Below are 19,016 nucleotides of genomic sequence, written 5' to 3'. Positions count from 1 at the left end.
GCCTACAATGTGACGTAATTTGAGGTTCGGGGGGCGGGTACCGTCCTAAAGTCGGCTCTTTGGTGCTACTACTATTTCTGACGAGCCGAAATCATTTCGGCACTACATCGGTAAAATAGGAGTATGAATGGGCCCTAAAGAGCACACATAGAGAGTATGAATGGGCCCTAAAGAGCACACATAGAGAGTATGAATGGGTCCTAAAGAGACACATAGAGAGTATGAATGGGCCCTAAAGAGACACATAGAGAGTATGAATGGGTCCTAAAGAGACACATAGAGAGTATGAATCGGCCCTAAAGAGACACATAGAGAGTATGAATGGGCCCTAAAGAGACACATAGAGAGTATGAATGGGCCCTAAAGAGACACATAGAGAGTATGAATGGGCCCTAAAGAGCACACATAGAGAGTATGAATGGGCCCTAAAGAGCACACATAGAGAGTATGAATGGGCCCTAAAGAGACACATAGAGAGTATGAATGGGCCCTAAAGAGCACACATAGAGAGTATGAATGGGCCCTAAAGAGACACATAGAGAGTATGAATGGGCCCTAAAGAGACACATAGAGAGTATGAATGGGCCCTAAAGAGCACACATAGAGAGTATGAATGGGCCCTAAAGAGTACACATAGAGAGTATGAATGGGCCCTAAAGAGCACACATAGAGAGTATGAATCGGCCCTAAAGAGCACACATAGAGAGCGCGGGGCTTGCCGAACGGTTTGCGGAGCGGTCTTGATACCGGAAGGTCGCCAGTTCGTATCCCCGGACCGGCACGTTAAAATTACCACCGCTGAAGTGCCCTTGAGCAAGGCATTGAACCACTACCATGAAATGTTCTATGAGCAGGGCCTGGCTGTAAACAAGTATCTGATGCTTGCGTGCGACAACCGGGCGATCACATATTATCACTTAACGCCGGATTCAAGCAGCTATCAAGTTCTCAGGAAAAGGGGGAATTCCGACCAAAACGCAGAGGGTTTAAGTTGATTAGATGTCCAACGTTTCATTCTGCAGGGACATCAAACACTCCGGCTGGACAATAACAGATGTGGAGTTGTGTGTGTGAACACAGGCGGAATTTGATGTCCGAGCTGTCCAAGAAAATATACGTGGCACTTTTCCCACATACTGTGAATTATATTAATACAGCTGCTTGTTTTTCAACAACAACAAGGGATGTATTATGTAGTATTTATTCAATGTGTGGAGTAATTCTTCATTGTTGTCTGACTGTCTCTAGCTGTCAACATGTGTCCAACCAGCAGTGGTGTAAAAAAGCATTGGTTCACAAAGTGGGGTCCGGGGACCCCTAGGGGTACTTGAGGGAGTTTCAGGGGGTCCCTAGCTAAATTAGAGATGGTTAGGAATGTACAAACCATTTTGGTTCCATTTGTAAATTAATTGTGATTTTACAATATGAATTGGGCTCCCAGAGATAGAAATACTATTAAATGGGGGTCCGTAGCCTAATGCATGTCAAACTGGGAGTCCTTGAAATTAAAATGTTTGAGAATGTTTGAGAATACCTGCTAGAGCCGTGAACATTTTCAAATGGGGGTCCGCGGCCTAATAAGTGTCAATTTGGGAGTCCTTGACATGAAAAAGTTTGAGAAGAACCACTGGTGTAAAGTACATTTCCCAGTACTTTTACTTATACATCTCAGAGCCAAATATTGTACTTTTTACTCCACTAGTAAATTTAGATCTGCTATTTTCAAAGGATTTTTATAAGATCTATTTGATGGATGTGTTGACAGGGGATTCACCGTGACATCATTCATACCTTCAAGCTGTGTGTGCGTGCGTGTGTGGGAGAGAGAGGGAGAGAGGGAGAGAGAGTGTGTGTGTGTGTGTGTGTGTGACGTCTGACGATCTATTTGAAATGGGACATTCTGCATGACTACTTTTACTTTTGTACTTTGAATTTGTATATTTTGATACCAATACTCAAGCAAATGTTGAATTACTTTTACTTGCCACAATTTGTTTTATGAATAGAATTTTAATTGACATTGTATTTAATATATGAATCCCTCCCCCTTTCCAATTGCCCCTCCTGGCAGACCCAACTTAGAAAGCCTGTGCTCTAGGTCAGGACATGCAGCCGGCCTCTATACTAAGCACTGCATTGTGATTACTGTGGCTTCGCTGCATACATAGTGCTTGTGCTATGGAGTGAGAGATGAAGATTGGATTATTTGTTTTGTTGCATGAAGGCGCATGAACACTCACCAGTCTTGGGGTTGCTGGGTGCGTTCACTTTGACCTCCTCAGCATCCTTCTTCTCCGCTCCACTAACCATCTCCTCCGCTGGGGACACCTGATACTCAGCGATGGTCATCTGTCTCCTCTTTGGCACTATGGCTGCTGCAGCCACTTCCTGCTTTCCAACCACCTCCTCAAACACGTTTTCCCATTGGCTCCCGGTGCTCACCACGGCAACCGGTACCGGCTCCGGCTCTGCCGCTTTCTCCTCGACGTCGGTCTGGGTGCTCTGCTCGTTCTGATTGGTCAGTAGATCCTCCCCGACACACGCGTCAGCAACGCCAGGGCAACATGAAACCGCTGCGTGCTGTAAGGTGACCTTGTGTGTTTCTACGTGCGCGTGCGCCATGTCTGGCTTGACCAGAACCCCTTTGTCCAGCATGATTTTAGACTTTGTCTCCTCCACCTGGGCTTTTAGGGTGTCCATTTCTTTGTCCGCTACACTTAGCCGGTCCTCAAGAGCCCCGATGGACTCCTGTTGGAATTTGATAGTGTCCTGCAAGGTGTCTATCTCCCGCTGTGCCTCGCTGGTCAGACCGAGAAGTGACTCCATCACCCACACCTCGGCCTCCGCCGTCTCCGCCCTGGCCTGGGCCGGCGTGGCTTCTGTCCCCGTGCTTTTCTCACAGACCTCCGCCGTCACAGTTCCCTCGGACGCGTCCTTCGTGCCCTGGCTGTAGTAGAAAACCACAGACTCCATCGACCTGTCCTCCCCGACGGCCACCGAGTTGGTCTCTGCGACGACGACCACCGCCGTGACTTTCTCCTGAACCTTCTCCGAGGCTTTCTCGCCTTTGCCCTCGAATTTCTCCGTTAGCCTTTTGAGCTCCCCGGACTTTGCGGGGCTTTTGCGAGCGGGCGAGGCGGGGGGAGTTTTCTGGACCTTAGGAGCCTCTGCCGGCGTGAGCAGAGCCTCTGTAGTTTGGGTGGAAGAGTCTGTAGAAGAATGCTGTTTCTGTTGTTGCTGCTGCTGCTGTTGTTCCTGCTGTTGCTGCTGTTGCTGCTGTTGTTCCTGCTGTTGCTGCTGTTGTTCCTGCTGTTGCTGCTGTTGTTCCTGCTGTTGCTGCTGCTGTTGGAGTTGCTGTTGCTGCTGTTGTTCCTGCTGTTGCTGCTGTTGTTCCTGCTGTTGGAGTTGCTGCCGCTGCTGTTGGAGTTGCTGCTGCTGCTGTTGGAGTTGCTGCTGCTGCTGTTGGAGTTGCTGCTGCTGCTGTTGCTGCTGCTGCTGCTGCTGTTGCTGCTGCTGCTGTTGTTCCTGCTGTTGCTGCTGCTGCTGTTGCTGCTGCATCTGGAACTGCTTCTCAGCCACTTCCTTCTCCTGCAGTTAGGGGATGGGAGGATAATCGTTATTATCGTTTATCGTGAAATTGTCCTCCGTCACACAGTAGGATGAATTATCTTTCATTGAGCTGTAAACTCAGTACCACTTTGTGACTGCGATCATCTGTTCTTTGGTTATGGGCAGCGGTCTGGGAAAGGAATCCGAGATATATACATTTTTCTGGATCTGATAGTCGGACGGCAACCTGGAGCCATACAGACTTGGTGAAGAGCGCAATCTATCATAAACCACTATAAAGACCACTTGACGTAGATCTACGTCATCGGCGCTTAACTGCTGGACAAGAATTGACGTGAATCTACAGTACGGCGAATGTGTTAAACCGTCCATATTTGATAAACTGGACCTTGTAGATCAGAACTCCCCAGAATAGGAATGCTGGGCATCCAGGCGGTCAACAACAGTGGCATTTTAAGTTTTAAGCATTATTTTGATAATGTCGTTGCCACAACAACCGTGACATGTATCTTTCCTATCGTTCCCATCCCATACCTGCAGTGTCAGCAGCAGCATGTCTTTCTCCGCGCGAAGCTTGGCCACTTCTCTCTCCAGCGCCGGAACGCCCTTCACCCTCTCCTCCATCTCCTTCAGCTGCCTCAGAGCCGTGGCCATCTGCTCCCTGACCGTCTGCAGCTGGCTGGGCGGGAGCGTGGCGCCGACGCCAGGCGTGTTGCGTCCAGACGTCTGTGGGCTGGGTTTGACCCAGCCGCCCTGAGACCACGGAGCAGCCGGCGTGGAGGTCTGCGGTGGAGATTGTGACATTTTACTTTTATGATTAATTGTCATACGAATGTTCAATTGTGTTTGCATTGAACATTGGAACATATAAATAAAAAATATTATTATTCTTTTTTTTTTGTAAACAAAATTGCACAGATCAGACATGACGGATAATATAAACATGGGCATGTTACTCCCGATCTAAAGACAAAATGACCCGTACCAATAACCAAAATAAAGAATGCAATTTCGCAAATGTATGAACATTTCTAAACCGATGAATCCATACAGAAGAATGGGTATCCGTCCGGAATGCTAACCTCAAAACACTCTCATCCTAACTTTTTTCCACCGACTGCACGCCGTGACACCACTTAGTGTTTTTGTATTTGTTTTACTGAGGATAAGGTTAGGAATACTGTAAGTTTAGGGTTAGGCATCGTTTCACTGGGGTTAAGTGTAGGAATAGGTTTAGGTTTTACTGAGGTTAAGGTTAAGAATAAGGTTAGGTTTAGGCATAGTTTACTGAGGTTACGTTTAGAAATACCAGGTTAGGTAGACCGTTCGCAGGATTTGCACCCACCAGGGTGTCTGTGTTTTGAGGCGAGTATTTGCAGCACGATTGTGAGGATCATAATGTGTGAAGATCCCAAATAATGGCGACAAGAACTTACCGAGCCGTCCGTAGCGGTGGCGGCCCCGGCGAGGGGTGGTGGAGCAGCGACTAGGGGGGATGTGGTGGTGGTCTTCAGGCTGGGCTTGGGAGGGTCCTGCAGCTGGAAGCGTCCCCCTCCCCCTCCTCCTCCTCCTCCTCCTCCGCTGCCGTTGTGGTGCTGATGGCTCTGCTCCTGCTGCAGCCGGCGGCTGGTCTCCAGGAGCGTGCGCTCCACCCGGGGGTTGCGCTGCGGTGGAGGCGGGGGCACCTTGGCCCCGGCGGACAGCGGAGGCGCGGCCAGGACGGTCAGCGGCGAGTGGGACTGGCCCTCGCAGGGGGCGGAGCCGATGCGGTTGCGGGGCGGCGGAGGGGGCGGGACGCGGCCGTCCTCGCTGCTCCCCGGAGAGGCCAGGGACTCGGTGGAGGTCCAGCCGCTGGCGCGGCCCGTCCCGCCCCCCACGCTCTTCTGGGCCTTGAGCCCGCGGCTGCTGTTCCGCCGCATGGAGCCCAGGGGAGCGCGCCGGAGGTTGTGACCGCTCTCGATCTCCTCCACGTACCTGGAACGTTCAAACAATCACCTTTTAGATCACACCTCCATAGACTCATTTATAGAAACTCTTTATTTAAAAAGAATCCAGGATAGGAACCTGTTTTGGATGTCTGTTACGTTGGTTGTTCACCAAGGAAGCAACACGCAACACGCAAGTAGCCTACTTGTGTGCAACACGCAAGTAGCCTACTTGTGTGCAACACGCAAGTAGCCTACTTGTGTGCAACACGCAAGTAGCCTACTTGTGTGCAACACGCAAGTAGCCTACTTGTGTGCAACACGCAAGTAGCCTACTTGTGTGCAACACGCAAGTAGCCTACTTGTGTGCAACACGCAAGTAGCCTACTTGTGTGCAACACGCAAGTAGCCTACTTGTGTGCAACACGCAAGTAGCCTACTTGTGTGCAACACGCAAGTAGGCTACTTGTGTGCAACACGCAAGTAGCCTACTTGTGTGCAACACGCAAGTAGCCTACTTGTGTGCAACACGCAAGTAGCCTACTTGTGTGCAACACGCAAGTAGCCTACTTGTGTGCGACACGCAAGTAGCCTACTTGTGTGCAACACGCAAGTAGGCACTCGACAGAGTGCAGTTCTAGTTCTTATTATTCTTACTTGAGGAAGTCCAGGTCCAGCTGGAAGCCATAGGGCGTCTGAACAGAGTAGGAGCCCTGCTGCTCTGTGTCCTCCTGGCTGTAGAGGAATGGAGCGCCCAGGTCTGCAGGAGAACATACAGAGAACACACAGCTTACAGAAAGGTCTTCTAGAGCAGTGGTTCACAAACTTTTTCATGTCAAGGACTGTCTGAGGAAGAGCATTGCGCTCGAAACATTACAGTCAACTTTTTTTGTGCAAATAAAGGCACTTCACTAGCATCGGAGCCCACAGTGTGCGAGTATCTTAATGTCCTTATTTCCTTCCTGTGTATACTACTTACCGCTCGGCACCTGCCCACGTTTGGGTTGGATGTGCATGTCTTTCAAGGACCCCCAAATTGACACTAATTAGCCCGTGGACGCCCTTTTAATGGCATTTCTATCTCTGAGACCCCACTTTATATTGTAAAATCAATGTAAATTTAACTAGAAAAGGTTGCAAACTATCATTTAGCTGGGGACCCCCTGGAACTCCCTCAAGGACCCCTGGGGGTCCCCGGACTCCACTTTGAGAACCACTGTTCTAAAGCAGTGGTTCTAGACTCTAGAGAACACGCAGTTCTGTAAATAATAATAAACTATATTTTTAAGGTGATTTTGGAAACAAAGTTCTTTACAAACAATTACAGGAACATACTGTAACATGTAAGAGATACAATATCAAAAGTAAACAACAAAAAATTGTGTTAATAAAATAAAGTAGCTTTTCAGAAGCTATTTAAAATATGACACCAGGTTCGTTAGCCTTTGAAAAGCTTTGGTGCCGCCGGAAAAGGCCCAATCACCCCATTACCCATGAGGTGAGGTGAGGTTGAATGGAAGCTGGACCGCAAGGACTTTTTTTGGTGCTATCCCTTTTGAACTGAGTGTTTGACTGTACTCTGTTGCTGTTTTTACATTTATGTTCAATAAACTATTCAATCAATCAAACTTACCAGGCAGCTTTGGGGGCGCTTGGACAGACTGAGTCATGTTTGTGGAAAGGAAGCTTCAGCTGACAACCTGACGGAGTCAACTCAACACCTGGGGACAGATAGAACACACATTGAGAATGAGATGTCATTTTTAAAGTGCATTTTGTAAGATATGTTTTTCACACGTACGCACAGTTACAGTACGGTATGGATAATAATAAGCTTTATTGTCCCGGAGGATATTCACAGGTCTATTCAAACACCCACATCAAAACAACACATAGCACATAACACCAAGACAAGACAAAAACATGAGGTCCCCATTGTACAGTATGCAGAACCATCCTACATCGGCGTGGCAGTTTGTTTAATGCCGCGAGGGGACAAAACTCCTACTAAAACGGACCTTTTTCCATGCTAGATGTGCACACTAGAACGAGACCCCCTCGATTCATGAGCCAAGTAGCCCCAAATAGCTACTCTGCATAGCAGGTTTGCATCCTCACTCCACTCCTTCACGGTAAGCAACACAGCATTCTGGCTTCAGGAGCCGCTGCTGCCTGTATCCTCTCTGCACGCAACAATGCCTCAGCCACGTACCCTCCAAGAAGATAAAGATCAAAGCAAACTTTTAGTTTCGGCTGCTAGAATTCAAGGCATTCCTTGAGAAGATTTACAAACACTAAAACGAAGCTAAAACCTAGTCATGTGCATATGCCGTGTGTGTGACATCATTAAAATAGCGTCCTGGCAGTAAAAATAAAAAATAATAATCACCATTTACATTCCTGGTAATAATACGCCACGCGAGGTTGTGGTTTAGGCACTCGTCGCGCCATGACCACGACCTTGCATGGCTCATTTGCATTCATTTGTAACTCTGACGAGGAGCGTGTACAAATATAAACAAACGGAACCTTACGGGTCCATTTGGTTACATTTGCACACGCTCAGAGTTAACTGAACTCTGAGGATTTTTTTTTTTTTTGCTGTGCAGCCAAGGAGTCACTTTTCACAGATGTTAGAGGTCTGGTTTTTGAAGCTGACTCCTCAAAACACCGTGGCGGTAGCTAGAGAGTAGTAGACCTGCTAACACACACACACACACACACACACACACACACACACACACACACACACACACACACACACACACACACACACACACACACACACACACACACACACACACACACACACACACACACACACACACACACACACACACACACACACACACACACACACACACACACACACACACACACACACACACACACACAGGAAACCTTCACTTTAAACGAGCTACAGACTACAGTAAGTGATTCTGCGCTCTCCCGTTAGCAGCGGATCTAGAAGCTTCTTTACAGGAGCTGTAAAGCCACTACAAAGCAAAGTACAGAAAGACCTGGACAGTTTTATACGTTCTCTCGGAGCTCGTTAGCCTGTGTGACACTTCGCTGGCTCCCCAACCATGATGTCTCCTATTCTCATACTCACGCGCCTTCCCCTAAAAAGTAAAATGACCCTTTGTTAAAGGTTTAATTATTGTGTACTTTCCTTGACATGATGTAACTACAAAATATTGGTGAGCTATTTTCAATATTTGGCTATATGTTGATTAGAAATTGATATGCTAAAATAAAGAATTATCCTCATTGACTTACATTACACGGTTGAACAGCTCTCTGAGTTGCTCTTTCAGCACGTTACACCAACGCAAACAAAGCTGGTCATTTTGTAACATTGCAAAACCTGACAAAACAATGGTGGAATTTTGCTTTGAAGGGCAGTTTTTTCCCGTTATGTACAGTATATGCCAGCATGATATTAATCATGTTATTGTGTGTTAGCTTAGATGATGCCTTTCAGAGCATTATATTGAAAGCATCGATATAATGTACATTGTACACAAAACGTACCACACTTGAATAACAAAATAATATTCTGATGTTGGTGTTCTCACTTAGATTGGAGTCCATTGTGATATAATATGCTCATCCCCCTCCCAGTCCCATGCATACTGTACCTGCATACTAGGGACTTACTAGATTGTGGCTCTATAACATTTGACCTATATGAAAAAGCATTGTCAGAATAGCATTTTGATGAATTGTGGTACGTTTTGTAAGCTTTCAAGGTGTCTAAGATATGTTTTGAGAAGTATCACACTTCAGTAACTATAATGCATAGGCCAACATACTGTTCCTCAATCATGGAAAAAGGAATACATGTTCCTCTTTAAAGTTTTGAGGAATGAACCCCTATACAAGTAAGAGTGACAAAGGAGGCCCGGGCGGCTGGCGTAGCCGTCTGGGCACCTTGGCTGGTAATCCAGTCTGGCAGTGTGCTGCGGGTTCGACTCCCGATCCCGACGGCCTTTACTGCGTGTCACCCCCCCCCCATCTCTATCTCCCCATTTTCCTGTCAGCCTACTGTATACCTATCCCTCTATAAAAAAGAAAATAAAGGCGAAAGCCACAAAAAATATATCTTAAAAAAAAAGAGTGACAAAGGACCCACGCGACCAAAACGCTCCCTATTCTAATCACGGAAATATTGCTGGCATGAATGAAGGCTCTGACCCTTGAACAGTATAATGATAAGTGCACTGTACATACCGCCTGTTGTTGTAACATGTTTTATAGTGCCTCCAGATAAGACTAATCAGACAAACCACAGTCAGCTCCCGTACTCATAGAGGATAATATCGTCTCTGTCGGGGTGGAAACCTCATACTGTACGTCCAAAAGACTTTTCATGATCCACTTTTTAAAAAATGGCGAAATCAGCAGATCTACAAGCTTGCATATCTGCTACTTTTGATGCCGAGGTGTCCTATGGACCCCAGAATTCAATAACTAATACCAAATGTTGTCATAACTGTAGTCTGTCCATGTTTGTTATCCCGATGCGGTTAGTTGATTCGAAGCCGTGAGGCTGCTGGAGTGGTAGTGGTGGTGTGGAACCACTGTACTCTGTCTCTGTGCAATAAATGGACTCCAGAATATCCATGACTGTCTGGACCAACGGGCCAGTGAGGCTATTCAATGTTGAAGCGCTGGGCCCTAGTGGTAGGAGGAGGGACTACAGGCGGACCCGTGTATTCATGACCGGGAAACCCCATGCAGCTGGGCTTTAACATTGAGCGCTCGGTTGCACTTCCGCATTTGACCACCAAAATTTGGTGGTCAAATGCGGAAGTAGACGTTCTGAGACGGTACTTCCGGCAGTCTTCCGGGTGCTTCAAAACGCCACTGAGCAACTTCCACTGACATGAATAGCTGGGGGGGGGGCGGAGCTTCGCGCCAGTTCAGTCTCTATCCTTTTATATACTCTATGGTCTGGACCTTCAAAACTTCTTCCAACTAGACCTAAGAATCTCTCACACTATTTTTGTACTCTGAACTCTTTTAAAAGATGTATCTTGTATACATCAATGCTTTTGTGTGACGCTGTAGTATGAACAAGTACATGGAGATAAGCGGTTTCTGCCCTGACAGCAACGACATGTTTAGAGTCAGCTCCTGTATTCGTAGAGCAGAACATGTTTGGAGTTATATGAGCGTCAGATAAATGACTAACATGCATCCTGTCGAGTTTGTCAGGCGGCTGACAGACAAAGAGGTTCTGTGAAGGTATACGTTTGATGGATGTGTTGACAGGGGATTCACCGTGAGCTCACACCTTGTGTGTGTGTGTGGTGTGTGTGTGTGTGTGTGTGTGTGTGTGTGTGTGTGTGTGTGTGTGTGTGTGTGTGTGTGTGTGTGTGTGTGTGCATGTGTGTGCATGTGGGCACGATGACTCAAGCCTGTGCACTGATGGAATTTAAGCTCATTCTTCTGTTAGACTCATTGTAAGTCACTCTGAATGCCTAAAAACCAAACGTGGGCGGATACCTGTGTGTGTGTGTGTGTGTGTGTGTGTGTGTGTGTGTGTGTGTGTGTGTGTGTGTGTGTGTGTGTGTGTGTGTGTTTGTGCGTGCGTGCGTGCGTGGGTGCATGTGTGACGACACGTAGAAGACTGAGCACACACGCACGCCACAGATGAAAGGCGAGGGAAATGCGTCCAAAACAATAGCCCCCATAAAAGCTTTTGAACCGGGTCCAAAAGCCACAAGGCCGACCGACGCTACTTCTATCGAGAGGATCAGCTGTACCGTTAAAACCACTGTCCTCATGACACTCACCACCAGCGCTAAAACCTCCAACAGCTGGCGCACACACGCGCACGCACACGCACGCACACACACACACACACACACAGGCTCACCAGGGACGGAGAGAAGAGGCACTGGGAACGGAGTCCTCTTGCCTTGAGAGCATAATGTACCCTGGTAGTAAACTCCATTTACTGTGGAACGGGTGACTGAGTGCGTTTATGCTTTGAGTGGCTACAATTACATAGACGAGTACACAGTAAAAACCCTCACAGTAAAAACCCTCACGGTTTATTTATTTGTGGCGTCTGTAACGGAGTGGGTAGTAGAGCAATCAGAGCGGTCAACGGTTTGACCCCAGTACGTGTCCACGAGCAAGGCATTTAACTCAGCCGGGAGTGTGGCGAATAAACAACCCCCGAAGTTATTGATGCAGGTTCATATAGCCTGGAAAACCATCCCGGTCACGGAATTCACATTTCCTTTTCATCCAGCAGCTTTTATTTGCTTTATCGCTGCCAACGATGTTCACGTCCTGTGTGAACGTATTAATGACAGAACAACGATGTTCACCTGTGTGAATGTATTGATGACAGAACAACGATGTTCACCTGTGTGAACGTATTAATGACAGAACAACGATGTTCACCTGTGTGAATGTATTGATGACAGAACAACGATGTTCACCTGTGTGAATGTATTGATGACAGAACAACGATGTTCACCTGTGTGAATGTATTAATGACAGAACAACGATGTTCACCTGTGTGAATGTATTGATGACAGAACAACGATGTTCACCTGTCTGAATGTATTGATGACAGAACAACGATGTTCACTTGTCTGAATGTATTGATGACAGAACAACGATGTTCACCTGTGTGAACGTATTGATGACAGAACAACGATGTTCACCTGTGTGAACGTATTGATGACAGAAACAAGTTCCAATTGAATAATGTGTAAGGAACCCTAACAGTTCCCCACGAGCGCTCATCAAAAAGCCATCTGCTTGGTGAATGCAGAAAAGTAATGTCCCCTCCTCTGGACGATACTCTCCCTTTCCCTTAACTCAGAGTTAAGGTCGTTAACACACTGGCGAATTAGTGATGCGACGCGAGTAAATTACATTCGGGTCGTGAAATATTTGGCTGGCAAATTTTGACACGGTTGCCTATACACATCTAAATGCGACACGTATATGTGATTATTCGCCACACCTCTCCTCCTCCTGCTTCTGATTATTCGCCACACCGACTCCACTCCACTCCTCCTGAGTCATTTGTGGTCCACGGCCACCCACCCGTGCCGTCGGCAAAATAAAATTATAAATACATACAGCGATGCAATGACAGTTGAGTTGACCAAAGTTTGGCGGAGCCCGGTGGTGGCTGCTGCTCGCACCCCCCCACACACACACACACCCCACACACACACCCCAACAGCTCTGGTGTGGTGGAGGGTAGGCCCATTTAGACCTAAGGCCGATTCTAAAAAAAAATCTTCTAAATCCTGACATTTCTGTGTCAGTAGTGCTCAAACTCTTTCATGTCAAGGAGCCCCAGAAGTATCTGTATTTGGCTGCGGACCCCCATCTGAAAATATGTAGTTCCAGGGACCCTCCCAGAAGCAAAGATTTAAAAAAACGTTCTACAAGATCTACAAGCTTGTAGTGCGGCACTCGGTGCCCCGGTACGAGCTTGTAGATCTGCTATTCTTCATTAGCTAAAGTATAACATAATCCTTAAAAAAACTGAAGGGGCTCCCGTCCTGAATGGGTTGATAACATGGAGAAGAGGCGAGGGTGCAGTGGTGTGACCTGGCAGAGCTGCTGGCCGGCTGCTACTCTGTTCACAATCACAGCCGGTCACAACTACTGTACGCTGTTTATAGACAGTTTGGGCTGCATTATGATTGGTCAGAGCAGGTGTAGCATTCGCCAGCGAATTTCTGCAAAATTCGACACCAGAGCGAAAAAACAACAGACGCATTTTCGCTCCGTGTAAATTCGTTGCTGATGTGGAAGCTTGCATTGCACAGCTTGCACACTGGCCGCGTTTTTTCGGAAAACCGACGGAAAAACGCTGCTAAAAATCCGAAATTGCGTCCGGTGTGTAGGGACCTTTTATGTGGTTGTTTTGAGGGCCCCTCCTATGCCCAGCTGTGTGTGTCTGTGTGTACCCCATAGCGATGATTTCTTTGGCTGAGCAATGTGTGTAACCCATAGCGATAATTTGATTGGCTGAGCACGGAATGTGATGTATTATGATAAGAGCGCCCCTCACTTCACAAGAGTGATTTTAAAGTAAGGCAAATTGTTTGCGTTGAATATTGGCCCCCAGGCGTGTGAAGACCTTTACGAATGAATAAATGCACACTGAGGAATTTACTGTAGTGTATAAATACAGTATGGGGTGAGTGTACTGAGTAGAATGCACCAAACCTACATTAACTCTGAGTCTGGCGGTAATGATATACTGCAATAAACATCACAGCAGGAATTTTGAAGCCAAAAGTCATGTTTAAAAACCCCCAAAACCCCAACGTTTGCAAAATTAGTAATCTTCAGCTCTGGTTCTGGGATACACGCAGTCTTTGACAACACATCTGCACACATACTGTGTGTAGGACAGGCCTATGTTGTCTCTGTAGGGTGGAAACCTCAAAAACGGTTCATTTTCAGGATTCACATTCAAAAACAGCATAAAAAAGCAGATCTACAAGCACAAAACGCGTCGCTTTGCGCTGCGTTTTGAGCTTGCATATCTGCTGCTCTCTGGGCCTGTACCTTTGGTCTGTATTATGTGTGAGTGCGTGCGCGCACGTCTCTCTGGGCCTGTACCTTTGGTCTGTATTATGTGTGAGTGCGTGCGCGCACGTCTCTCTGGGCCTGGCGCTGACGGAGTCACACAGATCTCTGCAGCTGGACACCTCCCTCTCTCTCTCCTGCCGGCCGGGGGTCACTACTGCACCCACCCACTGAGAGAGAGAGAGAGAGAGAGAGAGAGAGAGAGAGAGAGAGAGAGAGAGAGACAGAGACAGAGACAGAGACAGAGACAGAGAGAGAGAGAGAGAGAGAGAGAGAGAGAGATGGAGAGATGGAGAGAGAGAGAGAGAGGGAGAGAGAGAGATGGAGAGAGAGAGACAGAGAGAGAGAGAGAGAGGGAGAGAGAGAGATGGAGAGAGAGAGACAGAGAGAGAGAGGGAGAGAGAGAGAGAGAGGGAGAGAGTCAGAACAGTATAAACATAGTTTTTTAGATCACTGTTTCAATTGGTCGCGGACTCAATTTGTATGGGTCGAGAGTAGATATCCCCATTGTTTTCCTACAATTTGGAAAAATATATACATTATATTAAGATTTTTAAATAAAAGTTAAAAAAAAAATCGAATTATTTCCGTAAAAGATTTTTTTTTAAAGAAGTGAAAATAGCAGATCTACAAGCTCACAACGTGGCGCGAGATCTCGTAGATATGATATTTTCACTAGTTTTGGGTCCCGGGCAAACATCTAATTCGTCTTTCGGGTCTTGAGCTAAAAAACGCTATTTTAGACAACACAGACAAAACAAGACAAGTTCAAGGCCGATGAGGCATGCTCCTCCCCGACACACATCCTTAAATTGTGTGGGGACGTCAAAAGCAATTGTTCATTAAGAACACTGTTATTTCTTTATTTTTCTTAGACTACTACGACCTAATCTAACCCTCAAATCCATGTCCCTGACCCTAAAACTATAACCTCTCACTCTAGCCCTAAACCTAATCCCTGAATTGCCTAATCCTAATCTCAATGTTTTACTAATTGCAACCTTTACTCTAAAAACCTTTCCCTCGTGGGAACAAACCAAGACATCAACTCCACAAGGTCAGTTTTGACTGGTATCCCCTTGTGGGGATTTGCAGTTCCCACATGAACATGCGCACACACACACACTGCACACTGCACACGCACACACACACACACACACACACACACACACACACACACACACACACACACACACACACACACACACACACACACACACACACACACACACACACACACACACACACACACACACACACACACACACACACAAAGCTCAGAGGTACAGTGATATAAACACACACAAGGCTGTGCTGGGTCGGATAACAAAGTTCACTGTTCCATCGAGAAACTATAGAGTGTGAGTGTTTCTACTGTTTTTATAATAAACAACACACACACGGTCATATATTTATCTTCCTTCATGCGGGTATGCACGCTTACGCTCTCACACGCACACGTACACGCGCACGCACGCGCACACGCACACGCACACACACACAGAGATCTATTGTCCATAGCCCGAGGCACATTCAAGTAGCGAGCTGCAACAGGTCTGTACAATGTCAACAACAACAGACATACCAAGATACTGTCTCATCCTACTGGGGGGGAGCAGTGTTGATTTCGTCGACTAATACTATATGACAAAAAAATGTTCGTCGACCACCTTTTTTCACTGACGACAACTGAATGGAATCTAAATGAAAACTAAGCTACGATGACTAAAACTAAGAAGACTAAATATATTGACAATTTCAAATAAAAACTACACTAAAATGTTAGGACTATTGGACAAGAGATCCGAGAGATCCAGTATAAGTCATTTTATACTTGGTTGCATGCTGAAAATAGCAGATCGGCTCTTTTCAGAAATGTAAAATCAGTCATTACAACGACATCAAGGCCCGCCAAAATACATTTTAGTCGACTAAATCAACTGTAGATTTAGTCGACTAAATTATTATATTTAGTCGACTAAAACAAACTAGACTAACACTAAGACATTCCAGGTGACTAAACAGTGACTAAAACTAAAATCATAACCAACAGTGGGGGTGAGGGGCTTTCTACAACACACATGCACTGCAGTATAATAACCGTATACACTACAGCACTGGTTCAACACATTCCCCAAAAAGAGCAAAACTTTTCATGAATTAAACCAAAATTCAATGACGATAGTACATTTTATAACTTAATAAAAGAAATTCCATAAATTAGAAGAAAAGAAGTAGTGAAAATAGCCGGTCTACAGGCTCACAACGCGGCGTGAAGCTAAAGTGTTCAGGAACCACTACATTATTATATACATACTGTATATAATGGGGATGACCTGATGATGATGTGTTGACATCGTTATTTTCCTGCACACTGTAATGAAAAAGGCTTTAATTGTCTGCGTTTGCTCCAGTGCCTTCCTTCTTTCTTCACAGTAATGACATTAGTCATGCCTCGTTACTAATTCAAGTGGTTAAACGGCAAGTAAAAAATCACACCCGCGTAAACTGAGCGGTACTGTGTGTGCATGTGCATGTGTGTGTGTGTGACCTGAATGCGACCCCAATCAGCATCAGCTGCAGGGGGTCAATGGGTTTTTACGTACCGCAATATGACATGAGATTCTAAAAATGCTCAGTGAAATTTAGGGGTTTCCGTGGACGGAGCGGTGATTTACAAGGAGGGTTCCCCGAGTCAAACATGTTTGAGAACCACTGGTGTTGTTACTACTGTTATCAGCAGAGGAAGGAATCCACCTCTGCTTAATGTCACCATGTCAGCTAACCCCTCTGACCCCTGGGAAACACACACACACGCACACACACACACACACACACACACACACACACACACACACACACACACACACACACACACACACACGCACACGCACACGCACACGCACACGCACACGCACAATATAATCTATGCTGTTAGAACACGATGGTGAGTGTTACAATAAAAAACAGCTGTGAGTGTCATGTTTTGTTTTTTCTCCATTATAACCGCGTTTCTCAATGTCATTGCATTTCTTTCAAGGACCCCCAGGTTGGTATAGGCCAGGGTTCCCCAATTAATTTTCCTCAAGGGCCATATTTTGACTAGGGTACCAGGCTGGGGGCCGAGTCCCCACGCGCGAGGTCGAGGTCTTGCCCTGAAAATTCACTTTCAGGGCAAGACCCCATTTGAAAAGGATGCCCAGTTTGACATGCATAGGTTACTGACCCCCATTTAATGCCATTTATATCTGGGACCCCCAGATTGAAATTCTTCCAGGGGCCACAAGGGGGCGCTCCGCGGGCCGCAAATGGCCCGCGGGCCGCCTATTGGGGAACCCTGGTATAGGCCATGGAACCCCATCACTCTGAGGACTTTTTATTTCCATCAAAAGAACTTGGAACTCTACTGGTTGTAGAACTGGTTCTGTAGATGCTCAGAACCTTGTCTACTGGTTGTAGAACTGGTTCTGTAGATGCTCAGAACCTTGTCTACTGGTTGTAGAACTGGTTCTATAGATGCTCAGAACCTTGTGGTTGTAGAACTGGTTCTGTAGATGCTCAGAACCTTGTGGTTGTAGAACTGGTTCTGTAGATGCTCAGAACCTTGTGGTTGTAGAACTGGTTCTATAGATGCTCAGAACCTTGTGGTTGTAGAACTGGTTCTGTAGATGCTCAGAACCTTGTGGTTGTAGAACTGGTTCTGTAGATGCTCAGAACCTTGTGGTTGTAGAACTGGTTCTGTAGATGCTCAGAACCTTGTCTACTGGTTGTAGAACTGGTTCTGTAGATGCTCAGAACCTTGTCTACTGGTTGTAGAACTGGTTCTGTAGATGCTCAGAACCTTGTCTACTGGTTGTACAACTGGTTCTGTAGATGCTCAGAACCTTGTCTACTGGTTGTAGAACTGGTTCTGTAGATGCTCAGAACCTTGTCTACTGGTTGTAGAACTGGTTCTGTAGATGCTCAGAACCTTGTCTACTGGTTGTAGAACTGGTTCTGTAGATGCTCAGAACCTTGTCTACTGGTTGTAGAACTGGTTCTGTAGATGCTCAGAACCTTGTGGTTGTAGAACTGGTTCTGTAGATGCTCAGAACCTTGTCGCTTTCACCACAGGATAATTCAAGCTTTCCCTACAGCTGCAATGTTGGTGATTTTGACGTTGTTTAATATAATTAGAGAGGACTTTTCTGTCACCTAGGTATCACCTTGCTGGCAAGATGGCTGCGGTTTGAATATGGAGAATAGGCACCCGCTTTGCGGCGTGATCAAAGCGTGTCGCTACTCTCCTACTCTACACTCTGGTCCAGCTGGTTTTCTCATGGCGCACCGCAAATATGTCCGGGCGGAAACGAACGACTCAGAACACAATAGTTCCGCCTTAGAGAATTTTGGTTGCTACCTAAACTACTGCGCTGAAACTGACACAGAGGCAGTTATAGCGGACACCCGATAATAATAATGCAGCTGGTAATTAATTGATTTAATCAATTCTTGTTTTAATGATGATTTTTTCACTTGCTTTTGCCAAAACCAGCCAAATAGTGACACAAACACTTTGGTTCCCAGTTCAGGGCATGAAAAAAAAAACATTTTCAGTGGAAACCCTCTGAACTGGTTCAAAATTAGGCGGGGAAAAAAAGAACGGAAACTGATTCAACCCCGGTGGAAAATGGTACATGAGTAGGTAGGCTACTAATCATTTGTACATTATCAGGGTTACAGAATACAGATCTATAAATTGTTCACGTGGTTCCAAAATTACTTCTTCTTATATTAGTTCTATTACTCTGTCCATTTTGTTACCCACTCTCCGTCATTTAGCTGGGGACCACCTGGAACCCCCTCAAGGACCACTGCGTGTGTGTGTGTGTGTGTGTGTGTGTGTGTGTGTGTGTGTGTGTGTGTGTGTGTGTGTGTGTGTGTGTGTGTGTGTGTGTGTGT

At 46.2% G+C, this 19,016-nt stretch overlaps 1 protein-coding gene across 2 annotated transcripts in view; it reads right to left on the bottom strand.

Moving 5' to 3' along the window:
• The window catches only part of kank3 (KN motif and ankyrin repeat domains 3), a 59,785-nt gene that overhangs the window by 21,901 nt on the left and 18,868 nt on the right, over nucleotides 1-19,016 (bottom strand). Inside the window, exons 2-7 of one of the 2 annotated variants that reach the window (XM_079505066.1) lie at nucleotides 14,109-14,245; nucleotides 7,129-7,216; nucleotides 6,153-6,255; nucleotides 5,007-5,544; nucleotides 4,105-4,353; nucleotides 2,241-3,588 (exon numbers count right to left, since the gene is read on the bottom strand). In XM_079505066.1, the coding sequence (XP_079361192.1) occupies nucleotides 2,241-3,588; nucleotides 4,105-4,353; nucleotides 5,007-5,544; nucleotides 6,153-6,255; nucleotides 7,129-7,165 (2,275 nt within the window). In that variant the 5' untranslated portion in view covers nucleotides 7,166-7,216; nucleotides 14,109-14,245. The other variant, XM_079505067.1, reaches the window with a different exon arrangement.

This window comes from Electrona antarctica (assembly GCF_951216825.1).
Source record: "Electrona antarctica genome assembly, chromosome: 7".
NCBI classification, from domain to species: domain Eukaryota; kingdom Metazoa; phylum Chordata; class Actinopteri; order Myctophiformes; family Myctophidae; genus Electrona; species Electrona antarctica.
The sequence above is the reverse complement of the archived record's forward strand: the minus strand, read 5'-3'. Positions and strand labels throughout refer to the sequence as shown.